The sequence below is a fragment of the Oncorhynchus mykiss genome, chromosome 21 (genome assembly GCF_013265735.2).
Source record: "Oncorhynchus mykiss isolate Arlee chromosome 21, USDA_OmykA_1.1, whole genome shotgun sequence".
Classification (NCBI taxonomy): Eukaryota; Metazoa; Chordata; class Actinopteri; order Salmoniformes; family Salmonidae; genus Oncorhynchus; species Oncorhynchus mykiss.
The window spans coordinates 53,735,621-53,763,079 of NC_048585.1; the positions used below are offsets into that span (position 1 = coordinate 53,735,621).

Consider the following 27,459-nt stretch of genomic DNA (forward strand, 5'->3'; position numbering starts at 1 on the left):
TTCACTGTAGATATGATCATTTTCCGCAAAGGTAATTTGTATGTAACTTTAGTTAAGTTCACTATATTTTTCTTAAGGGTAGCTTTAGTGTAGCTCAACTTCTTCCAGTGTGAAGTAATCGGTAGCTTGGTAAACTATATTTTCAGAGTAGCTTCCCCAACACTGGTTGGGTGTGAGTGTGTAGGATGTGTGAGTTGATGCCAGTACGTAGTAGCTAGGTCCAGCTGGGGCTGTCTGGTAGGTGGCACAGACACATTATGCCATCACCAGTGCTGTGTCACCTCTCCAGCCAACACACACTTACATGACTCTATACTCCAAGCATGTGGACATACAAACATTTTGAAACCTACATATGTGGGTAAACAACATGTAACTAACTGTACAGTACATACGCATGAAATAATAATGCCTTGTTTAGTTTTTAAACCCACACACTCCATTATAAATATATGACTATTTTCCTGTTTGGCTGGGGAATTGTAATGCAGGTCATTTCATACTTTTCGTAGATTTTATACACTGCTTTATTGGTTTCATGGCTCTAGGTAAAGAAGTGTTGTGTTCAGTAACAGAGGAGTCTGACGTGTGTGTGTGTGTGCGTGTGCGTGTGTGTGTGTGTGTGTGCTCGAGCTGTGAATTCGGCAGCAGCAGAATGTACCATTTTACTCCATTGTAAGGGGAAAGGAGTAAGGTATTTAAGGGAGATTTCCTGTGTCTCCTCTGTGTCCCCCTCGGTTCGAAGCACATGGTTCTTTCCGCTTTCCAACCAAACGAGAGTAAACCGTGCTCTCTGTCAGCAGCTGGATCTCTGTCTCTCTTATTCTCTCTCTCTGCCTGTCAGCTTACCTCTGGTGGCGTGTATCAGACACGCCCCCTCCTCTCTCTCTCTCTCTCTCTCTCTCTCTCTCTCCCTATCTATCTATATCTCCCTCTTTCTATCCACACACAAACACACAGTCCAAACATCAGATGCAGAGTTCCGGGGAGTGGGGCTCTGAATGTAGATCAGGACCAGTTCATATGGGGTGGTGGTTGTAGCTGGAGGTATAGAGGACTAGTGGCTACACCTCTCTCTTTCTCTCTTCTTTCCTTCCTCCTCCTCTGCTTTCCCTCAGAGTTGTGGGAGCAGACGGCTCGGCTCCAACGTCTTCCTGCTCTCCGTGGAAAGTCACCCGCTGGGAATCAATTTATTTTAACCCTTCGCTGGCGCTACTGCTCTTTGGGACTCTGGGAGTCTTTGGGGGAATTTTAAAGGAGGTTTGGGTTGATTTTGTCTGGAATCACTGTAGTAGGAGGTAGCAGGCAGCAATGGCGCATGCCGCTGCCCACATTAAGAAGTCCAGAGTGGAGCTGGTGGAGCAGCAGGGTCCTGACCTGAAGGCTCTGGAGAAAGCCCGTCAGAGGAGGATACGTTCCCGGGAACGGGCCGAGCGCAAACGCAAGGTACGTGGATAGACAGCTCGGTACCCATAATGCTTTGCCTTCACCTGCCCATTCTCACATCCAACACCTCCTGATCATCACCTTCTACACAGTAATCACCCCGTAATCAACCACAGCATCCAGGTATGAGGAGAAATACCCATCTTCCATTATTCCGCCCATCTCCATGTCTAAACCACTATCTACACCACCATCTAAACCTACACCACCACCACTATCTACAACACCACCACCATCTACAACACCACCACCATCTAAACCTACACCACCACCACTATCTACAACACCACCACCATCAAAACCTACACCACCACCACTATCTATAACACCACCACCATCTTCACCATCTACACCAACACCATCTACACCACCACCATCTACACCACCAACAGTACCATCTACAACACCACCACCTACACCATCTACCCCACCACCACCACTATCTACACCACCACCACCTTCTTCTCCACCACCACATCTACAATGCCACCACCATCTATACCACCATCATAATTTACACCACCATGTACCATCTACACCACCACCACAATTTACACCACCACCACCTACACCACCACCATCTACACCACCACTATCTACACCACCACCACCATCTACAACACCACCACCATCTACTACACCACCAATATCTACACGACCACTATTTACACCACCACCACTATCTACAACACCACCACCATCTACTACACCACCAATATCTACACGACCACTATCTACAACACCACCACCATCTACACCTCCACCACCACCACTATCTACACCACCACTATCTACAACACCACCACCATCTACTACACCACCATCTACACCAACACTATCTACACCACCACCACCATCTACACCACCATCTACACCACCACAAACATCTAGACCACCATCTACACCATCACCACCATCTACAACACCACCACCAAATAGACCACCACAATCTTCACCACCATCTTAAACACTACCACCACTACCACCATCTACACGAACATCTACACCACTACCACCATCTACACCACCACTACCACCATCTACACAACCACCACCACCAACTACACCACCACCACCTACACAACCACCACCATCTACACCACCACCATCTTCACCAGCAACACCATCTACACCTCCACCAACTACAGCACCACCATCTACACCACCACCACCTCCACCATCTACACCACCGCCACCCCCAACACCGCCACCACTTACACCACCATCTACACCACCATCTACATCACCACCACCACCACCTACACCACCACCATCTACACCATCACCACCATCTACAACACCACCACCAAATACACCACCACAATCTTCACCACCATCTTAAACATCACTACCACTACCAACATCTACACCACTACCACCATCTACACCACCAACACTATCTACACAACCACCACTACCATCTACATCACCACCACAATCTACACCACCACCATCTACACCACCACTATCTACACCACCATCTACACCACCATCACCACCATCTACACCACCACCATCTACACCACCATCTAGACCACCACCATCTACACCACTACAACATCTACACTACCATCTACACCATCACCACCATCTACACCACCAACACTATCTACACCACCATCTAGACCACCACCATCTACACCACCATTTACACAACCACTACTACCATCTACATCACCACCACCATTTACACCTCCACCACTATCTACACCACCACTATCTACACCACTACCACTACCACTATCTACAGCACCACCACCATCTACACCACCAATATCTACACCACCACCATCTACACCACCACTATCTACACCACCACCATCTACACCAACACCATCTACACCACCACCATCTACACCAACACCATCTACACCACCACAAACATCTAGACCACCACCGTCTACACCACTACAACATCTACACCACCATCTACACCATCACCACCATATACACAAACATCTACACCACCACTACCACCATCTACACCACCACCACTATCTACACCACCATCTACACAACCACCACCATAATCTTCACCACCATCTTAAACACCACCATCACTACCACCGTCTACACCACCAACACCATATACACAAACATCTACACCACCCCTACCACCATCTACACCACCACTACCACCATCTACACCACCACCACCACTATCTACACCACCATCTACACAACCATCACCACCATCTACATCACCACCACAACCATCTACACCTCCACCACCACCAACTATAGCACCACCACTATCTACACCACTACCACCTCCACCACCTTCCACCTCCACCACCACCCCCGCCATCACCTACAGCACCACCTACACAACCACCACCACCTACACCACCACCACCATCTACACCACCACCACTATCTACACCAACACTATCTACACCACCATCTACACCACCACCACCATCTACACCATCACCACCATCTACCACACCACCACCAAATACACCACCACAATCTTCACCACCATCTTAAACACCACCACCACTACACCAACACCACCATCTACACAGACATCTACACCACTACCACCATCTACACCACCACCATCATCTACACCACCACCATCTTCACCAGCATCACCATCTACACCTCCACCACCACCAACTACAGCACCACCACTATTTACACCACCACTATCTACACCACCACCAACTCCACCCCCAACTCCACCCTCTACACCACCAGCATCTACACCACCACCATTCAACACCAACACCATCTTCACCACCATCTACACCACCACCATCTACACCACCACCACCATCATATACACCACCAACACTATATATACCACCAACACTATCTACACCACCACCATCTACACCACCATCTACACCTCCATCTACACCACTACCACCATCTACACCACCACTACCACCACCACCACCACCATCTACACTACCACCACCATCTACACCTCTATCTACACCTCCATCTACACCACTACCAGCATCTACACCACCATCTACAACACCACCACCAAATACACCACCACAATCTTCACGGCCATCTACAACGCCACCGCCATCTACACCACCACAATCTACACCACCATCTACAATGCCACCACCATCTACACCGCTACAATCTACACCACCACCACCATCTTCACCATCTACACCAACACCATCTACACCACCACCACCACCATCTACACCACCAACAGTACCATCTACAACACCACCATCTACACCATCTACACCACCACCACCACTATCTACACCACCACCACCTTCTTCTCCACCACCACATCTACAATGCCACCACCATCTATACCACCATCATAATTTACACCACCATCTACACCACCAGCATCTACACCACCTGCATCTACACCACCACCACAATTTACACCACCACCACCTACACCACCACCATCTACACCATCTACACCACCACCACCTTCTTCACTGCCACCAGTACCATCTACACCACCACCATCTACACCATCTACACAACCATCTACACAACCACCACCTTCTCCACCACCACATCTACACCATCTACATTAAATCTACACCTCCATCTTCAACGCCACCACAATTTACAACGCCAACACCATCTACACCACCATCATAATTTACACCACCATCTACACCACCACCACCATCCACACCACCACCACCATCCATCTACACCACCACCAGCATCTACACCACCACCATCTACACCACCACCACAATTTACACCACCACCACCATCTACACCACCACCAGCATCTACACCACTACCATCTACACCACCACACCCACTGCTTAGCTAACCACATTTAAAGGATGAGGAATACCCATTCTTAAGCTGCCATCTCTCCAACCAATAGCACCACCATTCAAGAGTCAGAAGTTCACCACCATCTCTGAATGTGCTACCCTCCCCGCATATCCATGCTCAGAAAGGTGCCCATCTCTGCCCATGGACAGGCATCCTCCCTGGGCATCCTCCCCTGGCACACAGAGAACAACGATGCTACAATCAGCCTGTGCTATAGTCCTTGTGTGTTGCCAGTGAGTCTACACAGAACCTTTCTACACCCCAGGCTGATTGCAGCATAGATTCATTATTCTCTGTGTAGTGCATACATATATACTGTATGTGTTGACCACCTGGTGTTCCAGTACATGATGTGCCGAGGGACTACCTGGTGTTCCAGTACATGATGTGCCGAGGGACTACCTGGTGATCCAGTACATGCTGTGCCGAGGGACTACTTGGTGTTCCAGTACATGATGTGCCGAGGGACTACCTGGTGTTCCAGTACATGATGTGCCGAGGGACTACCTGGTGTTCCAGCACATGATGTGTTTACCTTATTGACTGGGATGTCCTGTGGTGCTCAGTGTGACACAACTGGGTCAGGGTATAGAGCGAGTTTGTGTGTTTGTCTGTGTGTGCGTGTGTCTTTTTCTGTTTCTACCCTAACACACCGTGTCCATAGACAGATTAGTGACTGTTCTGCTGTGTCTAAGGAGATTAATGCAGCAGTTTTGGAAAATAACACCTGCTCACATATCAAGTCATTACTGTGAACACTGTGTGAGCTATTGTCAACCACACCTTATTTTGAGCCGGCGTTGCCTTGGCCACTGGCATGGTGTGACATTTGTGTGTTCGCTGAAGCATTACTATACTGAGTGTGTGGTTGTCCAATTGATGAAGCCAAAATAACAAAGAGAAAAGCAACATACATTGATAGGCTAACCACCCAGTAGAGTACTCTAAACCAGACAATACACTCTGCATGTCAGAACGAACCCTTAGGCTACTTTGTTCTACGCTCTAACCAGCATCAATCCAGTAGTCAGATTTAGACACAGGGCCCTTTACCTGCTGGGGAGATTTGCTGCGTGTTGTTTTTGTGTTTGTATTTGGTTGTCCTCCTCTGTAGGCTACTGTTATTCACTGGAGTCACAGCAGATAAGGATGACTGGGATCATCGGTCTGCTCTCTCTGATGTGGTGAACACTACAGTCCTAGAAGATATATTTGTATATCTAGCTAGTATGGACATTGGAACTTGTCTGTTTGAAGCGCTTCAAAGTCACAGGAGTTGAGGGGGATAGACCAGGGCTGTCAAACGGATTTTCCCCACAGGCCGCATTCGGTCTTTGCTGAGGTATGGAGGGCCGTACTGAAAATGGATCCGTTGCTTTTACAGTTTTTGATGCTCCCTGACTGTGTAGCTTTAGTTTTGACGACTGTTATCAAGCTGGACACAGTGAAGAGATTATAGATGACCTATCAAGCTGGACACAGTGAAGAGACTATAAATGACTGTTATCAAGCTGGACACAGTGAAGAGATTATAGATGACTTATCAAGCTGGACACAGTGAAGATACTATAAATGACTGTTATCAAGCTGGACACAGTGAAGAGATTATAGAGGACTTATCAAGCTGGACACAGTGAAGAGACTATAAATGACTGTTATCAAGCTGGACACAGTGAAGAGACTATAAATGACTGTTATCAAGCTGGACACAGTGAAGAGACTTTAAATACAATAAATCTACTACTTTGCATTATGAGCATCACACACACGTTATTTCTGAGTATAGTAGACCAAGTTTATCCGGCAGTGGCCTGCCACAGTATACAGTGTGAATAGGAAACAAAATATGAGTACATAGCATCAGATCAATATTCCTGTGGCCTTTCCGTGTCAGGAGAGGGAGAGGGGGATCAGAGGAGAGGAGGAGGGCAGCAGGGGTCTCCCAATGATCGACTCTCACTGGGAGACCACTCAATACCCCCCTCTGTCCCTCTCATTCTCTCTCATTCTCTCTCTCTCTCTCTTTCTCTCCCTTCCCCACATAAACACATGTCCTTCGGGATATGAATGGTTTAATGCATCACCAGTCTCTAAGCAGACTGTCACCTCTCAGTGTAATATCTTTATAGGGCTCTGTCTCCATCTCTGTTGCCAACTAGTACAAAGACCAGATGTTGTCATTGTGAGAGCAATGGCTGTCATTTCATTCATGAAACTACGTGTCCAGACTCAACTACTGAACCGGAGATCATGCCCCTTCATCACCTCTCTGACCTGTACTGGCAGCGGTGTGACAAACCCAGTGCTTTATCTCTTAGTCTGGCGCAGGCATGTGCGACCCGTCACATTTTTAGCTAAAGGAAATGAATAAAATATATCTATATTTTTTTGTATGTTATGTTCTATATTTTTTTCCATGTTATTTTGACATTAGTACATATCAGTTTGCAAACAATGTAAAACTTTTTTTTAACATTTTTTTTTACAAATCATTGACTTAATAAAGTCGCAAACAAACATGGTTTATTTTTTGCTTTCTTGAGTAAGGCAGGTCCAAAATACAGGTGTTTCATCCTAGCGCAGTGCTTTCTGTGGTGGTGGGGCAGCCAGTGGAAAAAATATGGAGAGTAGGGGTTGGTAATGTTCTCTAGTTGCGCCGTGATTGGCTCAGTGTTCTGTCACTCATGGGGACACTACGTCACCGCCAAGTCTAAGGGTAGAGCTCGAAAATTCAAGCCCCTTGGGTCCTGCCATAGAGTTACATTAGAAGTGCCCATCCAAGAAGGCTCAAGGTCATTGGCAGCAGATAAAATGATGTCAAATCACGGTATATCTACAGTAGCTTTGATTGGACTGATCATGTCAACATCATACTTTCAAAATCTTAGCTAGCAGTCATCATCATAAATCAAGTTGACAATCTACTGGCAAATCCGTTTAATAATTTTCAAATGAAGAGAAATAATGAAGAGAAATTAAAGATAAAACATATCTGTGCTCATCAGCCATTGGACATAAACATTACACAACAAGTTGTACATCTCAAATTCAACAATGGTCTGGAAGGAATCAGTGGCTACCTGCAAGCATTGTAAAGCATTCATTAGCCTGCTATTCAGTGCAGTGGCTGTGTCGTACAAGTCTGGGTTTAAGGGTCTCTTTTCCAAGCTTAAAATTATAAACATTCAACATTGGCCATGCTGTCAATCCAACATGATTTCTGCCACGCACAAAACAACTGTAAACTCGCAACTGGGAAATCTGACTTCGGTGAGTTCAAGACAACTGGGAACTCGGGGAAAAAACGAGCTCCGACTGGGAAAATAAGTTTTGAAAGGTCATCCAACTCGGAATTGTAAGTCAGGAACTCGGGCCTCTTTCTAGAACTACGACTTGAAGATCACCGACGTCCTCATGATTCAACCTTGTTTTTTTCCGATTTCCCAGTTGTCTTGAAAGCAACATACATTCAGAGAATGCCAGACTTTGATGACAAAGCCCACGATGGACCGCCGCGCCACCTTCCTGTTCAAGTGAGTCCAAAAATGTCTTGTATGCTGCAGTATACATTTTGTAATGTGCCGGGGATATATGTATACTGTAGCTAAGAAAGTAATACTAAGTGTATGTTGTGTAGTACGGTGCCTCACCCTAATAATTTGGTCCATTTTCACCTCTTAATTTCGCCTACTGTTCTGACTTGGTGGTGCACATGTAGCCTGTAACCTGTTTTAGAGAAATGTAGTCATTGAATATTGTAAGAGCTTTCATTGTCTGCTTATATGCACCCTTTTATTTATTGTACGGTTCTGACTTGATGTACATGTTCTGAATTCTGTCGCTGTACATTTCAAAAGTGGTGAACAAATAGTTATATTAACTACGTCCGTCCTAGCGCACTCATTAATGTCTTAATGGAAATGACGGATTGTCTCTTATCCGCTTGTTGTCGCATTATGACAGAATTTGTACATCTCAATTGTCAGAAGATACCACATTTGTTTAAGCAAGTCAGCCATATCAGCTGTGTTTTTTTAAAGGCAGTAAATGAGGCTGAATTAACTGTTTCGCTGACAGACAAGGCTCAACTGATAGCCAGGTGTAGCAGTGGTAAGGTGTTGGGACTGCTGTTGGGACAGCTTTATGTAGACCCTAACAGTTTGTGGGCACCGTTTGTCACCGTTATAGTGCAATTCATGTATTGTTTAGTGTTGTGTTCTGTTGTGTAGTGGCTTTGCTGGCATGCATCCCCATTTTTGTTTGCCCCACCAATATTGACATGCTAAAATCGCCACGGGGTGCAGGACAGAAGATGCATGTTGTAATTGCATCACTGAGGGCTTGACCAAAGTAAACACTACCCTGTCCAACAGGGGGAAGGGAAAAAAATTGAGATTCAGTGAAAAACATCCTGTCTCCCATCTGTGTGTTTTGGCCAGGAGGCCCGGTCCTCTCTCACCATGCTAGTGTAGCTATGTATTCAGATTCAGAAAAGTTTCATATCCTCGAAGAGGCAATTCATCTTGCAGCAGTCATAAAACATATAACATCTAAAAAATAAAATACCAAAGGATATTTACAAATAATTAGGCAGGTTAAGTGCAAGTCCATAGTGCAAGTCCATAGTGCAAGTCCATAGTGCAAGTCCATAGTGCAAGTGCAGTTAGTCCAACATTTGTTGAGCTGCAGAATTGCATTTGGAGTAAAAGTCTTGGCCCTATGTGCTTTATACCTTAGGTAGTCTGTACCGGTGTCCAGAGGGAAGGAGCTAGACTTCAGAGTGGAGTGGATGGGAAGAGTCAAAAACTATTTTATTGGCCTTATACTGTAGAGGGTAGTTCTTGCTGTTGCTGCCCCATGATTTCTCCACAAGTCCTGACTATCTTGCCCAACCTATTTTTCTGTGCAACCTTGATATTCCCAAACCAGCAGGTCAAGCAGTAGGATATAATTCTCTCAATGAATGATTTATAAAAGAGAACCATGATGGTTAGATCAGCATTAAAAAAGTGCAGTTTTCATAGGAAGTCTCTGTTGGCCTTTCTTAAAAATAGTGTCAGTACACTGATCCCAGGACAGCTTGTTGTCAATTACTAGACCAAGGTGTTTGTTCTCCTCCACTATTTCTTACCTTTTATCAGTGAAGGTGTGTGCATGGTAGTGTTCCTTCGAAAGTCATTCACCATGCCCTTTGTTCTTGCTGTATTTCATATTAGATGGGATGACTCACACCAGACAGTAAAATCATTCAGAGCCGGTCCGTGCTCCATCTCATCCCCTTCGAGAAGACTGACCAAAGCAATATCGTCAGCATATTTGATCAGGTGGCGCCCTGGGAACCGGCTCCGGCAGCTGTCTGTATACAGTATGTATAGTACTGGTGAAAGAACACTGCCCTGTGGGGTTCCAACTGAAGTAGTGTGCACCTCAGAGAGTATGTTGCCAACTCGTACCTGCTGAGACCTATCAGTTAGGGAAGTTGGTGATTCATGTGATAAGCACAGCATCAAGTCCGAAGTCTCCTCTCAGTCTGTCCGTGAGGACCAACAGATTGATTGTGTTAAATGCTGAGGAGAAATCTGCAAACATGGTACACACAATGGTTTTACTGCCCTCCAAATGCATGTACAACAGATGTGAGAGCGAGAGGATGGCCTCATCAGTCCCTCTCTCTGTAAAAGGATGAATGCAAATTGGAGGGGGTCAAGAAGGTGTCAGGTGGTGTTGATTATGTATGCCTTGATGATCTTTTCAAGAGATTTGTGTGGAAAGCGTCCTCTATGTGTGGAAAGGGAAAAGGTAACCAAAGCTAGGAAATTATGGTTATTTCTAGCCAAATAGCTGATGGTATCATGACAGTGACAGGAAGTCAGTGGTCATAAGCTGACATCAGTTGGCATGACTAGTTGTGACATCAGTTGTTTCAGTCATTTCTGGGAGCTGCCATCACCCTTTTTTTTATATACTACAAGCAATCCATTTTTACTTACTTTCTGAGTTTATATTCCATTCCACCCCTTTTGTGTGTTGTTACCCAGTTGTGCGATGGGCCAAGTTGGGGTACTTTGAGTGTGCACATCCAGTGTTAATCCTCACAGTTTGAGTTTACACATTCCCTCCCTGCATCAGTGTACTATGGTCACCCACTGACAGAGTGCATCAGGTGTACTAATAACACACAGGAGTGAGATTACACTAAAAGTTCTCCCTGACATAGAGGTGCAGGTTTCTCATAAATGTAGAGGATTTTCAGTGGTTGTTGTTTCCGTGGGTCACACAAAGCTAAATTAGCATGACACGAGCTGAATTAAATGCAAAAGACTGTGAGAATAAAACGTTTGCTATACGCTCAGTGCTCCTTTGACATTTCACAGAGATACTCTTGTTTTTGTGAGAAATCTTCAAAAAAGAGAACGAATTGTAGATTAATATAAAAAATGTATACTAATATATGAAAATACTACATGTCATGTCTCAAAATCGTCATCTATTTTACATTTAGATTATTTTATGTCCTGCGGTTTCAAGAAGAAAGATGACAAGTTCTACAGGAAACTGAGCCTGTCAGGTAGCCAGTAGCCTTACTTCTTGCACAGAATCCAACCTAGCTGACGGCGATGCAATATTCCTGATTTTTGACCACAGTTTTTCTTTGGCCTCCTTCGATTCAGTCACCCTAATTCTGGCCATCCTACAAGTGTAAAAACATATTATCAGGACGATCCAAATACGGTGTCACGTGACAAATAAACCTTTATTTGATAAAGACATGAGGTTTGGACCATTGGTTTTCTTAGAGGATTATCTACACAGCTAACATATATTACCCATTGGTCAAAATATGTGTTTTTGATTGGACACCCTATCCTATGCGTTTATGGATTTTGGGACCGATATACGTTTTGTGGACGGATTCAAGAAAACCAGGGATGGGGACACCACTGCTGTGCTTACCCCAGCAAACTGGACCTGTGCTGGGTAGAGGGACAAAGGATTTTGGCCTGGATGTGGAGATCTGGAGGATGACAGGGAGATGTCCTTGGTAAAAGCTGTGCTGATGAATAATTGAACAGTGTGTCTGTCCTCAGACAGCGACACAGCAACACAGACTACAATCTTCTTTGATGCATTACTAAGTGAGTGGTGGTACATCCAGCAGTTGCCATACCAGGCAGTGATGCAACCCGTCAGGATGCTCTCGATGGTGCAGCTGTAGAACCTTTTGAGGATCTGAGGACACATGCCAAATCTTTTCAGTCTCCTGATGGGGAATAGGTTTTGCCGTGTCCTCTTCACGACTGTCTTGGTGTGCTTGAACCATGTTTGTTTGTTGGTGATTTGGACACCAAGGAACTTAAAGCTCTCAACCTGCTCCACTACAGAATGGGGGGGGGGGGGGGGGCGTGCTCGGTCCTCCTAATGTTCATCTACTCATGCACATTCACTTACAGTACCATCGGTTATTACTGAAGACTGAGGTATGGTATCAGTGGTGGCTGGTGGCACTTTAAATTGGGAGGACGAACTGATAGTATTGGCTGGAATGGATTGAATGGAATGGGTTAAACACATCAAACACATGGATGAGTTTGATACCATTCCATTTAGTCCATTCCATCCATTATTACGAGCCGTCCTCCCCTCACCAGCCTCCTGTGTATGATATGTATGCTTATACAAGACAAAGGCTCTGCAAATATTGTACATTTTGGGTGTTCGGCTAAAATGGCTAGAACTGATAGAGCGAGAGAGATATAATTTATCTAAGCCACGCTCTCTCACTACGCTCTGCCTCCCACCATCCTGCCCTCTCCTTCCTCCTCCATTTAAACTCCTGTGGATTAGTGTACAATATGTGGATGTACCCTATGTAGTACAAAGTGTGTCTGCCGGTATTTCAAGTACTGCAGCTACAGTAAACCGTAAAGAGGTTGGATATCGGTTTTCTCTCTGAACTAGTGGAATGTGCTGTTGTATTTGATTTGACCTTGTTTGACAGCTTAGATCACATGATTCATGTGTATTTGGTGAGTTTTAGATACAGTATTAGAATTCTCTGTATTTTCATCACTGTGAGTTTGTCAAAAAATCTATAATTTATTTAGTCGTAGTAATCCGTTTTCTGTCTAGATGTGGTGTGACTACTGGTTTATGGTTCTACTGTATACCATGTTTTGCTCTTTACTGGGATTGGGGAAATCCAGAATTACAGTCTTAATTTATTACAGTCTAAGTGACCATGGTAACCAAAGGGGAATCATGTAGAGTATGTCACAGACAAAGATGATTGTATTGCCATTTTGAAATCTGAATCTGACTTCTACAGAGTCTTCTACAGAGTCTTCTACAGAGTGGACATGCACTGAAATAAATCTGCTTTGTGTTGTGGAGAGAAAGAGAGAAAAAGGATATCATGATGTTGTATTGTCACATGCAGTGCAGTGAAATGTGTTGTTTTACAGGTTCAGCCATAGTAGTACAGCGCCCCTGGAGCAAATTAAGGTTCAGTGCCTTGCTCGGGGGCACATAGACAGATCGCTCACCTTGTTGGCTCAGGTATTGGAACCAGCAACCTTTCGGTTACTGGCCCAACGCTCTAACCACTTGGCTAACAGCCATCCAAGACAAGGGGTATCAATAATGAAATGCAGAAAAGCGAGGGAGGTAGAAAGAGCTGGAGGGATGGTGAGAGAACCTAGAGAGAAATGTGAGCAGGGTGTTGATTGGATTTTTACTGCCAGGGTCCAAATTACGGGGTCGAACCATAGGTAGAACCAGCTAGGTCTGATATGTGTAATATTGTTGCTAGCTGCTTCTCCCAACCAGCAGTGTGGTATTCATATGAGTCATCCGTTTATCTTTGTCCATTTGTGATCACTGAATATTGATGTTTCTAAGTACTAAGCATTTATCCATACCATCCATCTGTGCAAGAACATCGGTACTTAACGCAAAGTCTCCACTTGGTCTCCTTGAAGAGCTACATTAAGTTACACAGAGTCCCTGTTATGTGGGCGTCCCGACAGCTATTTCCAGCAAGGTTCAGCATCTCAACACGCAGTCCGTAGTGCTTCTCTAGTCTGCAGTGTGTTCGCTTGGTAAGGTGTCGTGATAAACTGTGTGCCAGGGATATCTGGTGGTGAGATTAACGTCTCACCAATTAAAATGACCCAGTGACTTCAGTCTCTGTTTAATTTCCCCCGCTGGTCCCAGGCCAGGTTCTAGGGCTGTTTTTGGGACAAACACAGATTCCCTGTCAATACTATTGGTCCACACACTACAGAGTATTGGACTCCACACTGTGTTCAGCTGTAGAGACCTTGTGTCGGAGGGAAGGGTAGCTCTTGTTGGGGGGTTCAGGTGAAGGGGATGCAGATTACATGGCTGACGGATGATTCAGGATTCACAGTTTTTGGGACCATGAGAAGGGTGAGGGATGTTTGTCTTCAGTGTTTAGGTATGTGTTCAGAGGCCATTTTGATGTTGTGATGACTGAGTGATTGGGTTTCAGATTTGTTTAGCCTCGAAAACCCTTTGTGTTTTTGTTTTGACTGAATTGGGTATTTGAGGAGTTGGGTTCAGTACATTGTAACATTGAATGCATATCAGGGTTACCCTGACTCAGTTCTCTCTCAGTTTCCACGGATCTCCATTCCCTTTGACCCTATGCTGGATTGACTTCTCCGCCCCAATTGACGTCCTCACTGACGTCTGGATATATGATGAGTAGCTGTAGGACAACCTCACAGAGAGCCTTCGGACGTTCATTCTGTTCCCTCTCTCTTTCTCTTTTTCTCATTTTATTTTTGGGGATGGAAAACAAGGCTATTTCTTGGCAAACTACAACTGTAGTGCTGCTGGTTCTTGTAGTTTATATTAGAGTTTCCAGAAGTACTGTGGTGGATGGTTCCAGAAGTACTGTGGTGGATTTATTTTTTTTGTTTTGTTTTTTTGACACACTGAATTCTGTCTGCAAAGTAGTTGGTGAACCAGGCGAGGCAGTAATTTAAAAAACCAAGGCTATTGAGTCTGCCGATAAGAATACGGTGATTGACAGAGTCGAAAGCCTTGGCCAGGTCGATGAATACGCTGCACAGTATTGTCTTTTATCGATGGCGGTTATGTGGATGGTTCCAGGAGGACTGTGGTGGATGGTTCCAGGAGGACTGTGGTGGATGGTTCCAGGAGGACTGTGGTGGATGGTTCCAGGAGGACTGTGGTGGATGGTTCCAGGAGGACTGTGGTGGATGGTTCCAGGAGGACTGTGGTGGATAGTTCCAGAAGGACTGTGGTGGATAGTTCCAGAAGGACTGTGGTGGATAGTTCCAGAAGGACTGTGGTGGATGGTTCCAGGAGGACTGTGGTGGATGGTTCCAGGATGACTGTGGTGAATGGTTCCAGGAGTATTGTGGTGGTGTGGTGGATGGTTCCAGAAGGACTGTGGTGGATAGTTCCAGAAGGACTGTGGTGGATAGTTCCAGAAGGACTGTGGTGGATAGTTCCAGAAGGACTGTGGTGGATAGTTCCAGAAGGACTGTGGTGGATAGTTCCAGAAGGACTGTGGTGGATAGTTCCAGAAGGACTGTGGTGGATGCTTCCAGAAGTACTGTGGTGGATGCTTCCAGAAGTACTGTGGTGGATGGTTCCAGGAGTACTGTGGTGGATGGTTCCAGGAGGACTGTGGTGGATGGTTCCAGGAGGACTGTGGTGGATGGTTCCAGGAGGACTGTGGTGGATGGTTCCAGGATGACTGTGGTGAATGGTTCCAGGAGTACTGTGGTGGTGTGGTGGATGGTTCCAGAAGGACTGTGGTGGATAGTTCCAGAAGGACTGTGGTGGATAGTTCCAGAAGGACTGTGGTCGATAGTTCCAGAAGTACTGTGGTGGATGGTTCCAGGAGGACTCTGGTGGATGGTTCCAGGACTGTGGTGGATGGTTCCAGGAGGACTGTGGTGGATAGTTGCAGAAGTACTGTGGTGGATGGTTCCAGGAGGACTGTGGTGGATGTGATTGAAAGAGATGAATATCAAGATAGAGGGAGTGGCACACTTGAATTTTGCCAGTTTCGGAAAACGCTCTGAGACATTCCTTTTTCACTATTGTAGCTTTCTGCCTCATCACTGTGTATATTATTATTATGTTTTGATGCTTTTTACCACTTTTCTCCTCAATTCCGTGATATTCAATTGGTAGTTACAGTCTTGTCCCATTGCTGCAACTCCCGTACAGACTAGGGAGACGCGAAGGTCGAGAGCCATGAATCCTCCGAATCACGACCCTGCCAAGCCGCACTGCTCGCTTAACCGGGAAGCCAGCCGCTCCAATGTGTCGGAGGAAACGCTGTACCACTGGCGACCATGTCAGCATACATGCGTCCGGCCCGCCACAGGAGTCGCTAAATGGCGATGCGACAGGGACATCCCGGCCGGCAAAACCCTCTCCTAATCAGTATGACGCTGGGCAAATTGTGCATTTCCTCATGGGTCTCCCAGTCTCGGCCGGCTGCGACACAGCCCGGGATTGAACCCAGAATCTGTAGTGACGCCTCAAGCATTGCGATGCAGTGCCTTAGACCTCAGTGCCACTCGAGAGGCCTCATCGCTGTGTTAGTCATATCCTGGTGTTACCTCTGTAAGTCGTCTGAGAGTTTAAACCGTTCCCGGCAGTTTTTTATCCCTTTGAACAGCACAACTTGAATAATTAAAACAAACACTTGGGCCTCCTGAGTGGCGCAGTGGTCTAAGGCATTGCATCGCTGTGCTAGCTGTGCCACTAGAAATTCTGGGTTCGAGTCCAGGCTCTGTCGCAGCCGACCGCGACCGAGAGACCCATGGGGCGGCGTACAATTGGCCCAGTGTCGTCCAGGTTAGGGGAGGGTTTGGCTGGCAAGGATGTTCTTGTCCCATCGCACACTAGGGACTCCTGTGGTGGGCCGGGCGCAGTGCATGCTGACACGGTCGGCAGGTGTACTATGTTTCCTCCGACACGCTGGTTTCCGGGTTAGGTGGGCATTGTGTCAAGAAGCAGTGCGGCTTGGTTGGGTTTGGTTTCCGAGCACGCACAGCTCTCGACCTTCGCCTCTCCCGAGTCTGTACGGGAGTTGCAGCGACGAGACTGTAACAACCAATTGGACACCACGAAATTGGGGAGAAAAAGGGATAAAAAAATAAATAAATGTAATTAAAAAATACACGCAGTACAGCTGTCGGTTATAAACAGTACAGCATGTGTGATGTCAAAGTCTTTTGCAGCGAGATGATTGACAAGTGGCTCGTCTGGTGCGGCTCTGTCGCCATAATCCATAAAGAGGATGAAAGGGGATGCAGTAGAATAGACACTACGGTAGATAGGCTTGTTAATAAAGGTAATCTTGTGTGATGTAGACAGACACAATATTGATATTAGCATTGGCTAGCTATAATGGCTACTCTTCTCTGGCCCAACTGACCCTTCGCTAAGACTCGCCCCCTTTAGTTACTGTTGCAACCTCGGACAACATATTCACAGGAAGCCCAATTCACTGGTTCTAACCACTGGTGTAGTCCTCTCACAATGATTTCAAACTGTGTTTTTAATACTCAATGAAATTAAACACAGACTACCCCTTGCTAATCAGGAGACTCTCAGGGATGTTGTGGTGGACTGTCATTTCAATTGCTTCACGGGAACCTGGTAAAAATTAAGGTTGTAGTGTTGCTCGCCACTGGAGGGCTCTGAATGCACTGACAGCATGCAGCCAAAGTTACTAAACACTTTTGGAGCTAGCTAGTGCTCTCTGAAATCGTATCCTGATGTTGACAGCAGATGAGAGTTTTAATGATAACATGGCTAACTTAGCTAGCTTACATAAAAATAGAAGTTATATTAACTGACTAGCTAGCTAGGGTTAGCAACGTTGGGTGGTCAATAAAACAGAAATAGCTAGCTAACCAGCTGAGCTACCAAACAATGAAACAAAAGTAGATTTTCAGATTCGAGAAAATACTCCAACAGGCTTTGCATTTCAGGAACACTGTTAAATTATTTAGCCATTCAAAAAAAAAAATTGGATGAAAACTCTCCGTTTCAGCAATGCCCTCAATGGCTTTCATGCGTTTCAAACGCGAGCTTGTCCGAGGTGTTGGACTCATGGGAGCGTTGCGATTGGCTGCCCAAAATTCTGGGACAGGGCTTTGCGAAGGGTCAATTCTTTCTCTTACTGTATATGTGTCGTCTCGTGTGATATTGATATTAGCATTTGCCATCCATAATGGCTACTTTTCTCTGGCCCAATTCTCCCTCTTTGTATTTGTTGGCTGTCAATTGAGAGTGAAGCCGTGGTCAACGCCAGATGAGTAACCATAGATGAACATCTTGTCTGGTCTGATATAGCCAGGCAGCTGCCCGGTGGGGAGCTGTGGTTGGTTGAAAGGGGTCTCAATGAAGGGGGAAGGGGTTGGTTAAGCCGCTGAACCAAATCGACCCTAAATCCCCAACATCTGGCCCAGCCTCTGGCCAGTCGGCTTGGCTACAATATGGCTGCCATGGTAACAGCAGTACTAGACGTTAAGCCGTATACTGTATGGCACTGTGCACTTCAACACTTAGCCTGCACTAGGTCAGTTCAGGCAAAGCTGTAGGTCTGATTGCCAATCTGTCAGAAACACATTTTTATTTAACCTCTATTCAAGCAGAGCCCTGGATGACAAAATCAGCAGCAGTTATGGAAAACAATTAGATACACAGATACTACAGTCAAGTCAATATAACATGTAGGATAGCATGTACAGTGCCTTGCGAAAGTATTCGGCCCCCTTGAACTTTGCAACCTTTTGCCACATTTCAGGCTTCAAACATAAAGATATAAAACTGTATTTTTTTGTGAAGAATCAACAACAAGTGGGACACAATCATGAAGTGGAACAACATTTATTGGATATTTCAAACTTTTTTAACAAATCAAAAACTGAAAAATTGGGCGTGCAAAATTATTCAGCCCCCTTAAGTTAATACTTTGTAGCGCCACCTTTTGCTGCGATTACAGCTGTAAGTCGCTTGGGGTATGTCTCTATCAGTTTTGCACATCGAGAGACTGAATTTTTTTCCCATTCCTCCTTGCAAAACAGCTCGAGCTCAGTGAGGTTGGATGGAGAGCATTTGTGAACAGCAGTTTTCAGTTCTTTCCACAGATTCTCGATTGGGTTCAGGTCTGGACTTTGACTTGGCCATTCTAACACCTGGATATGTTTATTTTTGAACCATTCCATTGTAGATTTTGCTTTATGTTTTGGATCATTGTCTTGTTGGAAGACAAATCTCCGTCCCAGTCTCAGGTCTTTTGCAGACTCCATCAGGTTTTCTTCCAGAATGGTCCTGTATTTGGCTCCATCCATCTTCCCATCAATTTTAACCATCTTCCCTGTCCCTGCTGAAGAAAAGCAGGCCAAAACCATGATGCTGCCACCACCATGTTTGACAGTGGGGATGGTGTGTTCAGCTGTGTTGCTTTTACTCCAAACATAACGTTTTGCATTGTTGCCAAAAAGTTCAATTTTGGTTTCATCTGACCAGAGCACCTTCTTCCACATGTTTGGTGTGTCTCCCAGGTGGCTTGTGGCAAACTTTAAACGACACTTTTTATGGATATCTTTAAGAAATGGCTTTCTTCTTGCCACTCTTCCATAAAGGCCAGATTTGTGCAATATACGACTGATTGTTGTCCTATGGACAGAGTCTCCCCCCTCAGCTGTAGATCTCTGCAGTTCATCCAGAGTGATCATGGGCCTCTTGGCTGCATCTCTGATCAGTCTTCTCCTTGTATGAGCTGAAAGTTTAGAGGGACGGCCAGGTCTTGGTAGATTTGCAGTGGTCTGATACTCCTTCCATTTCAATATTATCGCTTGCACAGTGCTCCTTGGGATGTTTAAATCTTGGGAAATCTTTTTGTATCCAAATCCGGCTTTAAACTTCTTCACAACAGTATCTCGGACCTGCCTGGTGTGTTCCTTGTTCTTCATGATGCTCTCTGCGCTTTTAACGGACCTCTGAGACTATCACAGTGCAGGTGCATTTATACGGAGACTTGATTACACACAGGTGGATTGTATTTATCATCATTAGTCATTTAGGTCAACATTGGATCATTCAGAGATCCTCACTGAACTTCTGGAGAGAGTTTGCTGCACTGAAAGTAAAGGGGCTGAATAATTTTGCACGCCCAATTTTTCAGTTTTTGATTTGTTAAAAAAGTTTGAAATATCCAATAAATGTCGTTCCACTTCATGATTGTGTCCCACTTCACAAAAAATACAGTTTTATATCTTTATGTTTGAAGCCTGAAATGTGGCAAAAGGTCGCAAATCTCAAGGGGGCCGAATACTTTCGCAAGGCACTGTACATTTTACGATTTCCAATAGAAATGGCATCTGTCAAAGATGCAGTGTATCTATGATTTAAGAGGGCAAACGTCCTCTCAACAACTGAGCAACCCAGCTGCCTTGTTTCCTTGGCAACATGGACCACCAGCTTCTATCATTCATTTGATTTCCATAGTATTTTACAATTAAATTACCTGATTCAATAGGGATGGCCTGAGACCAGGGCAGGGAGAAGATGCATGTATGTCAAGTGTGTCTGAGTGGAACTAATGTATACACAGTCATGTGGAAACATACCATATACACCATGTTAAATATTACATCAGTTTTTCTTCTTCGGGGCATCAAAGTGCACTACTCCCCACTGTGCAGCATCTCCAGTTTGGCATGCGTTGATCTGTTTGCGCAGTAGCCAGAGTATGTCCATTGAGAATCCTAATTGCGTTCGTCTTGCTCATTCCCTTCTAGAAAGCTAAAATGGAAGAGGTGCTTTTTTTCCCCCAAGCTAGCCCACCCGACCACACCCACCCGTCTGCTAATGTGGCTCTAATTGGGCAATAAGGTTTTAGGTCGGAGTGCAACCCCTATCCCAGAGCCCTATGCCTCTATACCCCCACTTCTTAACAGTGGTGGAAAAAGTACTAAATTATCATATTTGAGTAAAAGTTAAGATACCTTAAGAGAAAATGACTCAAGTAAAGGTGAAAGTTACCCAGTAAAATACTACTTGAGTAAAAGTATCTAATTTGAAATGTACTTAAGTACAATGGTAGAAAAATACCTCAGTTATCATACTTGAGTAAAAGTACAAAGTAAAAGTAAATGCTATACATCAAATTGCTGTATTAAGCAAACCAGACAGTACAATTTGCGTGTTATTTTTAATTACATGGGTACTCCAACACTCAGACATACTTTACAAACACAGTATTTGTGTATTGTGAGTCCGCCAGATCAGAAGCAGTAGGGATGACAAAGCGTTATATTGATAGGTGCCATAATTCTGTCCTGCTTAAGCATTCTAAATGTAATGAGTACTTTGGGTGTCAGGGAAAATGTAGGAGTAAAAAGTACATTATTTTCTTTAGGAATGTAGTAGAGTAAAAGTAAAAGTTGTCCAAAATATAAATAGTCAAGTAAAGTACAGATACCCCCCAAAAATGTCTTAGGTAGTACTTTAAAGTATTTTTTAAGTACTTTACACAACTGCTTCTTAAGAAACGTTCTCCTCCTCTCTGTCTCTGTTGTTAAAGCCTCAAAACACTCCGTTAATATCACATAGCATGGTGACAGGACTACTGCATTCCCCTACAGCAGAAAAACAGCAGCTTCTTTGAGTGCTACTGTAAAACACCTCCCCCCTGCAACCATATGGTCTACCACAAATTAAAGCTAGTCGTTGTCTGCTCCGCCCATAGGATTACACATTCATCTCCGCTGTAGCGCTGGGAAAACTTGAAACAAAATCTCTTTTAGATGGAGGCTCCAGTGTTGGGAGGGAAGGTTGAGGGGTTGACAATGAGCAGTGGGGGGGGGGGGGGGGGGGGTGGGGCACTAAGTGACTGGGTTAGTAGGATTGTTTGGTTCCTATCTGTTGTGATACATGTGCTGATGCATCATATTAACAGTTTACATCCTGTAACTCATATAGCCTCCCCAGTCCTCATTGCGTGAGTTTTCCTGGCAACAACATTTTAATAAATCTAACCTCCCCCTGACAGCAGCAACCATCTTGTCAGCAATTAAAAGCTCAGAAGTGAGTTTGACCGAAACTTGACCTTCCATCACAAGTATAGGGTCATAACAAGGTGAACGAGTCTAAGCATTTTCTGACAGGCGGCTGTTTTCATCAGGACTGCGGCAGCCTTGTGTTCTCAGAAAACCAGTCGTATTCTCAGAACGTCAGATAGCCAGGTGGGGCCCAGACAGGAGGAGTATGAACGTAGGCAGTTTCCTGCCTTCTGATAGTGTCTGAAGGGCACAACACTCAAAACAGGTGTTAATACACACACAGAGGTCTCCTAAAGAGGAGACCTTACAGTTTATCATAACACAATTTATTAACCCTTTAAAAGGTATGAGGCCTTGGTTTAACCCCTTCAAGGTGCACATCACTATATAGAGACGACTACATGGAACTCTATTCCACATAAAGTAACTGATGCAATCAGTAAAATTAGATTTAAAAAACAGATAAAAATACACCTTATGGAACAGTGGGGATGGTGAAGCAACACAACGATAGGCACAGACACACACATGATAACATGCGCACTATACACACGGATTTTGTACTGTATACTGTATATATGGTAGTGGTGGAGTAGGGGCCTGAGGGCACACAGTCTGTGAATGTATTGTAAAGTTTTAAAAATTGTATAAACTGCCTTCATTTTGCTGGACTCCAGGAAGAGTAGTTGCTGCCTTGGCAGGAACTAATGGGGATCCATAATAAAACCCAGGAAGAGTTGCTGCTGCCTTGTCAGGAACTAATGGGGATCCATAATAAAACCCAGGAAGAGTTGCTGCTGCCTTGTCAGGAACTAATGGGGATCCATAATAAAACCCAGGAAGAGTTGCTGCTGCCTTGTCAGGAACTAATGGGGATCCATAATAAAACCCAGGAAGAGTTGCTGCTGCCTTGTCAGGAACTAATGGGGATCCATAATAAACCCCAGGAAGAGTTGCTGCTGCCTTGTCAGGAACTAATGGGGATCCATAATAAACCCCAGGAAGAGTTGCTGCTGCCTTGTCAGGAACTAATGGGGATCCATAATAAAACCCAGGAAGAGTTGCTGCTGCCTTGTCAGGAACTAATGGGGATCCATAATAAACCCCAGGAAGAGTTGCTGCTGCCTTGTCAGGAACTAATGGGGATCCATAATAAACCCCAGGAAGAGTTGCTGCTGCCTTGTCAGGAACTAATGGGGATCCATAATAAACCCCAGGAAGAGTTGCTGCTGCCTTGTCAGGAACTAATGGGGATCCATAATAAAACCCAGGAAGAGTAGCTGCTGCCTTGTCAGGAACTAATGGGGATCCATAATAAAACCCAGGAAGAGTTGCTGCTGCCTTGTCAGGAACTAATGGGGATCTATAATAAACCCCAGGAAGAGTTGCTGCTGCCTTGTCAGGAACTAATGGGGATCCATAATAAAACCCAGGAAGAGTTGCTGCTGCCTTGTCAGGAACTAATGGGGATCCATAATAAACCCCAGGAAGAGTTGCTGCTGCCTTGTCAGGAACTAATGGGGATCCATAATAAACCCCAGGAAGAGTTGCTGCTGCCTTGTCAGGAACTAATGGGGATCCATAATAAACCCCAGGAAGAGTAGCTGCTGCCTTGTCAGGAACTAATGGGGATCCATAATAAACCCCAGGAAGAGTAGCTGCTGCCTTGGCAGGAACTAATGGGGATCCATAATAAAACCCAGGAAGAGTAGCTGCTGCCTTGGCAGGAACTAATGGGGATCCATAATAAACCCCAGGAAGAGTTGCTGCTGCCTTGGCAGGAACTAATGGGGATCCATAATAAAACCCAGGAAGAGTTGCTGCTGCCTTGTCAGGAACTAATGGGGATCCATAATAAAACCCAGGAAGAGTAGCTGCTGCCTTGTCAGGAACTAATGGGGATCCATAATAAAACCCAGGAAGAGTTGCTGCTGCCTTGTCAGGAACTAATGGGGATCCATAATAAACCCCAGGAAGAGTTGCTGCTGCCTTGTCAGGAACTAATGGGGATCTATAATAAAACCCAGGAAGAGTTGCTGCTGCCTTGTCAGGAACTAATGGGGATCCATAATAAAACCCAGGAAGAGTTGCTGCTGCCTTGGCAGGAACTAATGGGGATCCATAATAAAACCCAGGAAGAGTAGCTGCTGCCTTGTCAGGAACTAATGGGGATCCATAATAAACCCCAGGAAGAGTTGCTGCTGCCTTGTCAGGAACTAATGGGGATCCATAATAAACCCCAGGAAGAGCAGCTGCTGCCTTGTCAGGAACTAATGGGGATCCATAATAAACCCCAGGAAGAGTTGCTGCTGCCTTGTCAGGAACTAATGGGGATCCATAATAAACCCCAGGAAGAGTAGCTGCTGCCTTGTCAGGAACTAATGGGGATCCATAATAAACCCCAGGAAGAGTAGCTGCTGCCTTGGCAGGAACTAATGGGGATCCATAATAAAACCCAGGAAGAGTAGCTGCTGCCTTGGCAGGAACTAATGGGGATCCATAATAAACCCCAGGAAGAGTTGCTGCTGCCTTGGCAGGAACTAATGGGGATCCATAATAAAACCCAGGAAGAGTTGCTGCTGCCTTGTCAGGAACTAATGGGGATCCATAATAAAACCCAGGAAGAGTAGCTGCTGCCTTGTCAGGAACTAATGGGGATCCATAATAAAACCCAGGAAGAGTTGCTGCTGCCTTGTCAGGAACTAATGGGGATCCATAATAAACCCCAGGAAGAGTTGCTGCTGCCTTGTCAGGAACTAATGGGGATCTATAATAAAACCCAGGAAGAGTTGCTGCTGCCTTGTCAGGAACTAATGGGGATCCATAATACATACAAATTCTCTGAAGAAGCTTTTGAAGAAGGTTGTACTTCTGCTTTGAAAATATTTAATTGCCCTCTCTTCACACTTTTACACAATATCCCTCCAGACGTCTGAGTCTGATAATTGCCATGCAGTATGAGGTCTAAAATGTCTTAGAGTTCTTAGAGTTCTCCTCCTTTTTCACTTCTGAGCTGGCCGCAGTTGTGTGGTTCTTCACAATGAAGTGTTTACTCCCTAACACATTCTAGTGAATGAGAAATATTTGTATATTTTGAAACAGGGAGGGTATTGTTAGGACCGTCGCAATGCCAAGTCACATGTTCAGCCTTTTAAAAAGACCACGGAGAGAATGGCCACATGACAGTATGATCACACACTGCACTGACACACACATACAGGATACCTGGCCTATACATGGGGAACACACACACACACACACACAGATTGTATATATATATATATATATATATATATATATATATATATATATATATATATACATATATATATATATATATACATACATACATACATACATACATACATACATACATACATACATACACACATACACACACACACACACACACACACACACACACACAAATGTTGTAATGCAGCTGCATCTCAAATGGACAAGTTCACAGTAGAGTACAAAAACGTAGATAGGCCTCTCTCAGCTGAGATCAAACACTATGGTGGATGAGGGGGTGAATGAACAGACCTTATGGTGGATGAGGGGGTGAATGATCTAACACTATGGTGGATGAGGGGGTGAATGAACAGACCTTATGGTGGATGAGGGGGTGAATGATCTAACACTATGGTGGATGAGGGGGTGAATGAACAGACCTTATGGTGGATGAGGAGGTGAATGATCTAACACTATGGTGGATGAGGGGGTGAATGATCAGACCTTATGGTGGATGAGGAGGTGAATGATCTAACACTATGGTGGATGAGGGGGTGAATGAACAGACCTTATGGTGGATGAGGGGGTGAATGATCTAACACTATGGTGGATGAGGGGGTGAATGATCAGACCTTACGGTGGATGAGGGGATGAATGATCTAACACTATGGTGGATGAGGGGGTGAATGATCAGACCTTATGGTGGATGAGGGGGTGAATGATCTAACACTATGGTGGATGAGGGGGTGAATGAACAGACACACCGGTGGATGAGGGGGTGAATGAACAGACACACCGGTGGATGAGGGGGTGAATGAACAGACACTACGGTGGATGAGGGGGTGAATGAACAAACACCACAGTGGATGAAGGGGTGAATGAACAGACCTAATGGTGAATGAACAGACCTTATGGTGGATGAAGGGGTGAATGAACAGACCTAATGGTGGATGAGGGGGTGAATGAACAGACCTTATGGTGGATGAGGGGGTGAATGATCTAACACTATGGTGGATGAGGGGGTGAATGAACAGACACTACGGTGGATGAGGGGTGAATGAACAGACCTTATGGTGGATGAGGAGGTGAATGATCTAACACTATGGTGGATGAGGGGGTGAATGAACAGACCTTACGGTGGATGAGGGGGTGAATGAACAGACCTTATGGTGGATGAGGGGGTGAATGATCTAACACTATGGTGGATGGGGGGGTGAATGAACAGACCTTATGGTGGATGAGGGGGTGAATGAACAGACACCACAGTGGATGAGGGGGTGAATGAACAAACACCACAGTGGATGAGGGGGTGAATGAACAGACCTAATGGTGGATGAGGGGGTGAATGAACAGACACTACGGTGGATGAGGGGGTGAATGAACAGACCTTATGGTGGATGAGGGGGTGAATGAACAGACCTTATGGTGGATGAGGGGGTGAATGAACAGACACTACGGTGGATGAGGGGGTGAATGAACAGACCTTATGGTGGATGGGGGGTGAATGAATTGCATATCATTACTCTGACAGAGACGGATCAATTCAATAAAAAAGGTCTGGCTCTGCCGCCCAGCTTCACCCAATCAATAATCAGTGCTGTAGGCTACACTGTGACACAGAGGACTACGTTCACATCACAGGATGATTTATATAGCTGTGACTACTGAGGTTCATGTACAACCTCTCCCCAGCTTCCTTCATCAGGTGAAGACTTGGTTCTACGTCATGGTCACGCTTGCAGTAATACACGGCTAACCCTGTCTCCACCCCTGGTGAACACGGCTAACCCTGTCTCCACCCCTGGTGAACACGGCTAACCCTGTCTCCACCCCTGTTGAACACGGCTAACCCTGTCTCCACCCCTGGTGAACACGGCTAACCCTGTCTCCACCCCTGGTGAAC

The 27,459-nt window shown here is 45.2% G+C and overlaps 1 protein-coding gene across 10 annotated transcripts in view; it reads left to right on the forward strand.

The window, feature by feature from the left end:
- Nucleotides 1-383: 383 nt before the first annotated feature.
- The window catches only part of LOC110500727 (ankyrin 2b, neuronal), a 155,324-nt gene continuing 128,248 nt past the window's right edge, over nt 384-27,459 (forward strand). For 7 of the 10 annotated variants that reach the window (XM_036958191.1, XM_036958184.1, XM_036958186.1 and 4 more), the window contains exon 1: nt 385-1,446. In XM_036958191.1, the coding sequence (XP_036814086.1) occupies nt 1,312-1,446 (135 nt within the window). In that variant the 5' untranslated portion in view covers nt 385-1,311. Of the gene's footprint in view, nt 1,447-27,459 lie in introns of all 10 variants that reach the window. The other 3 variants (XM_036958185.1, XM_036958193.1, XM_036958192.1) reach the window with 2 other exon arrangements.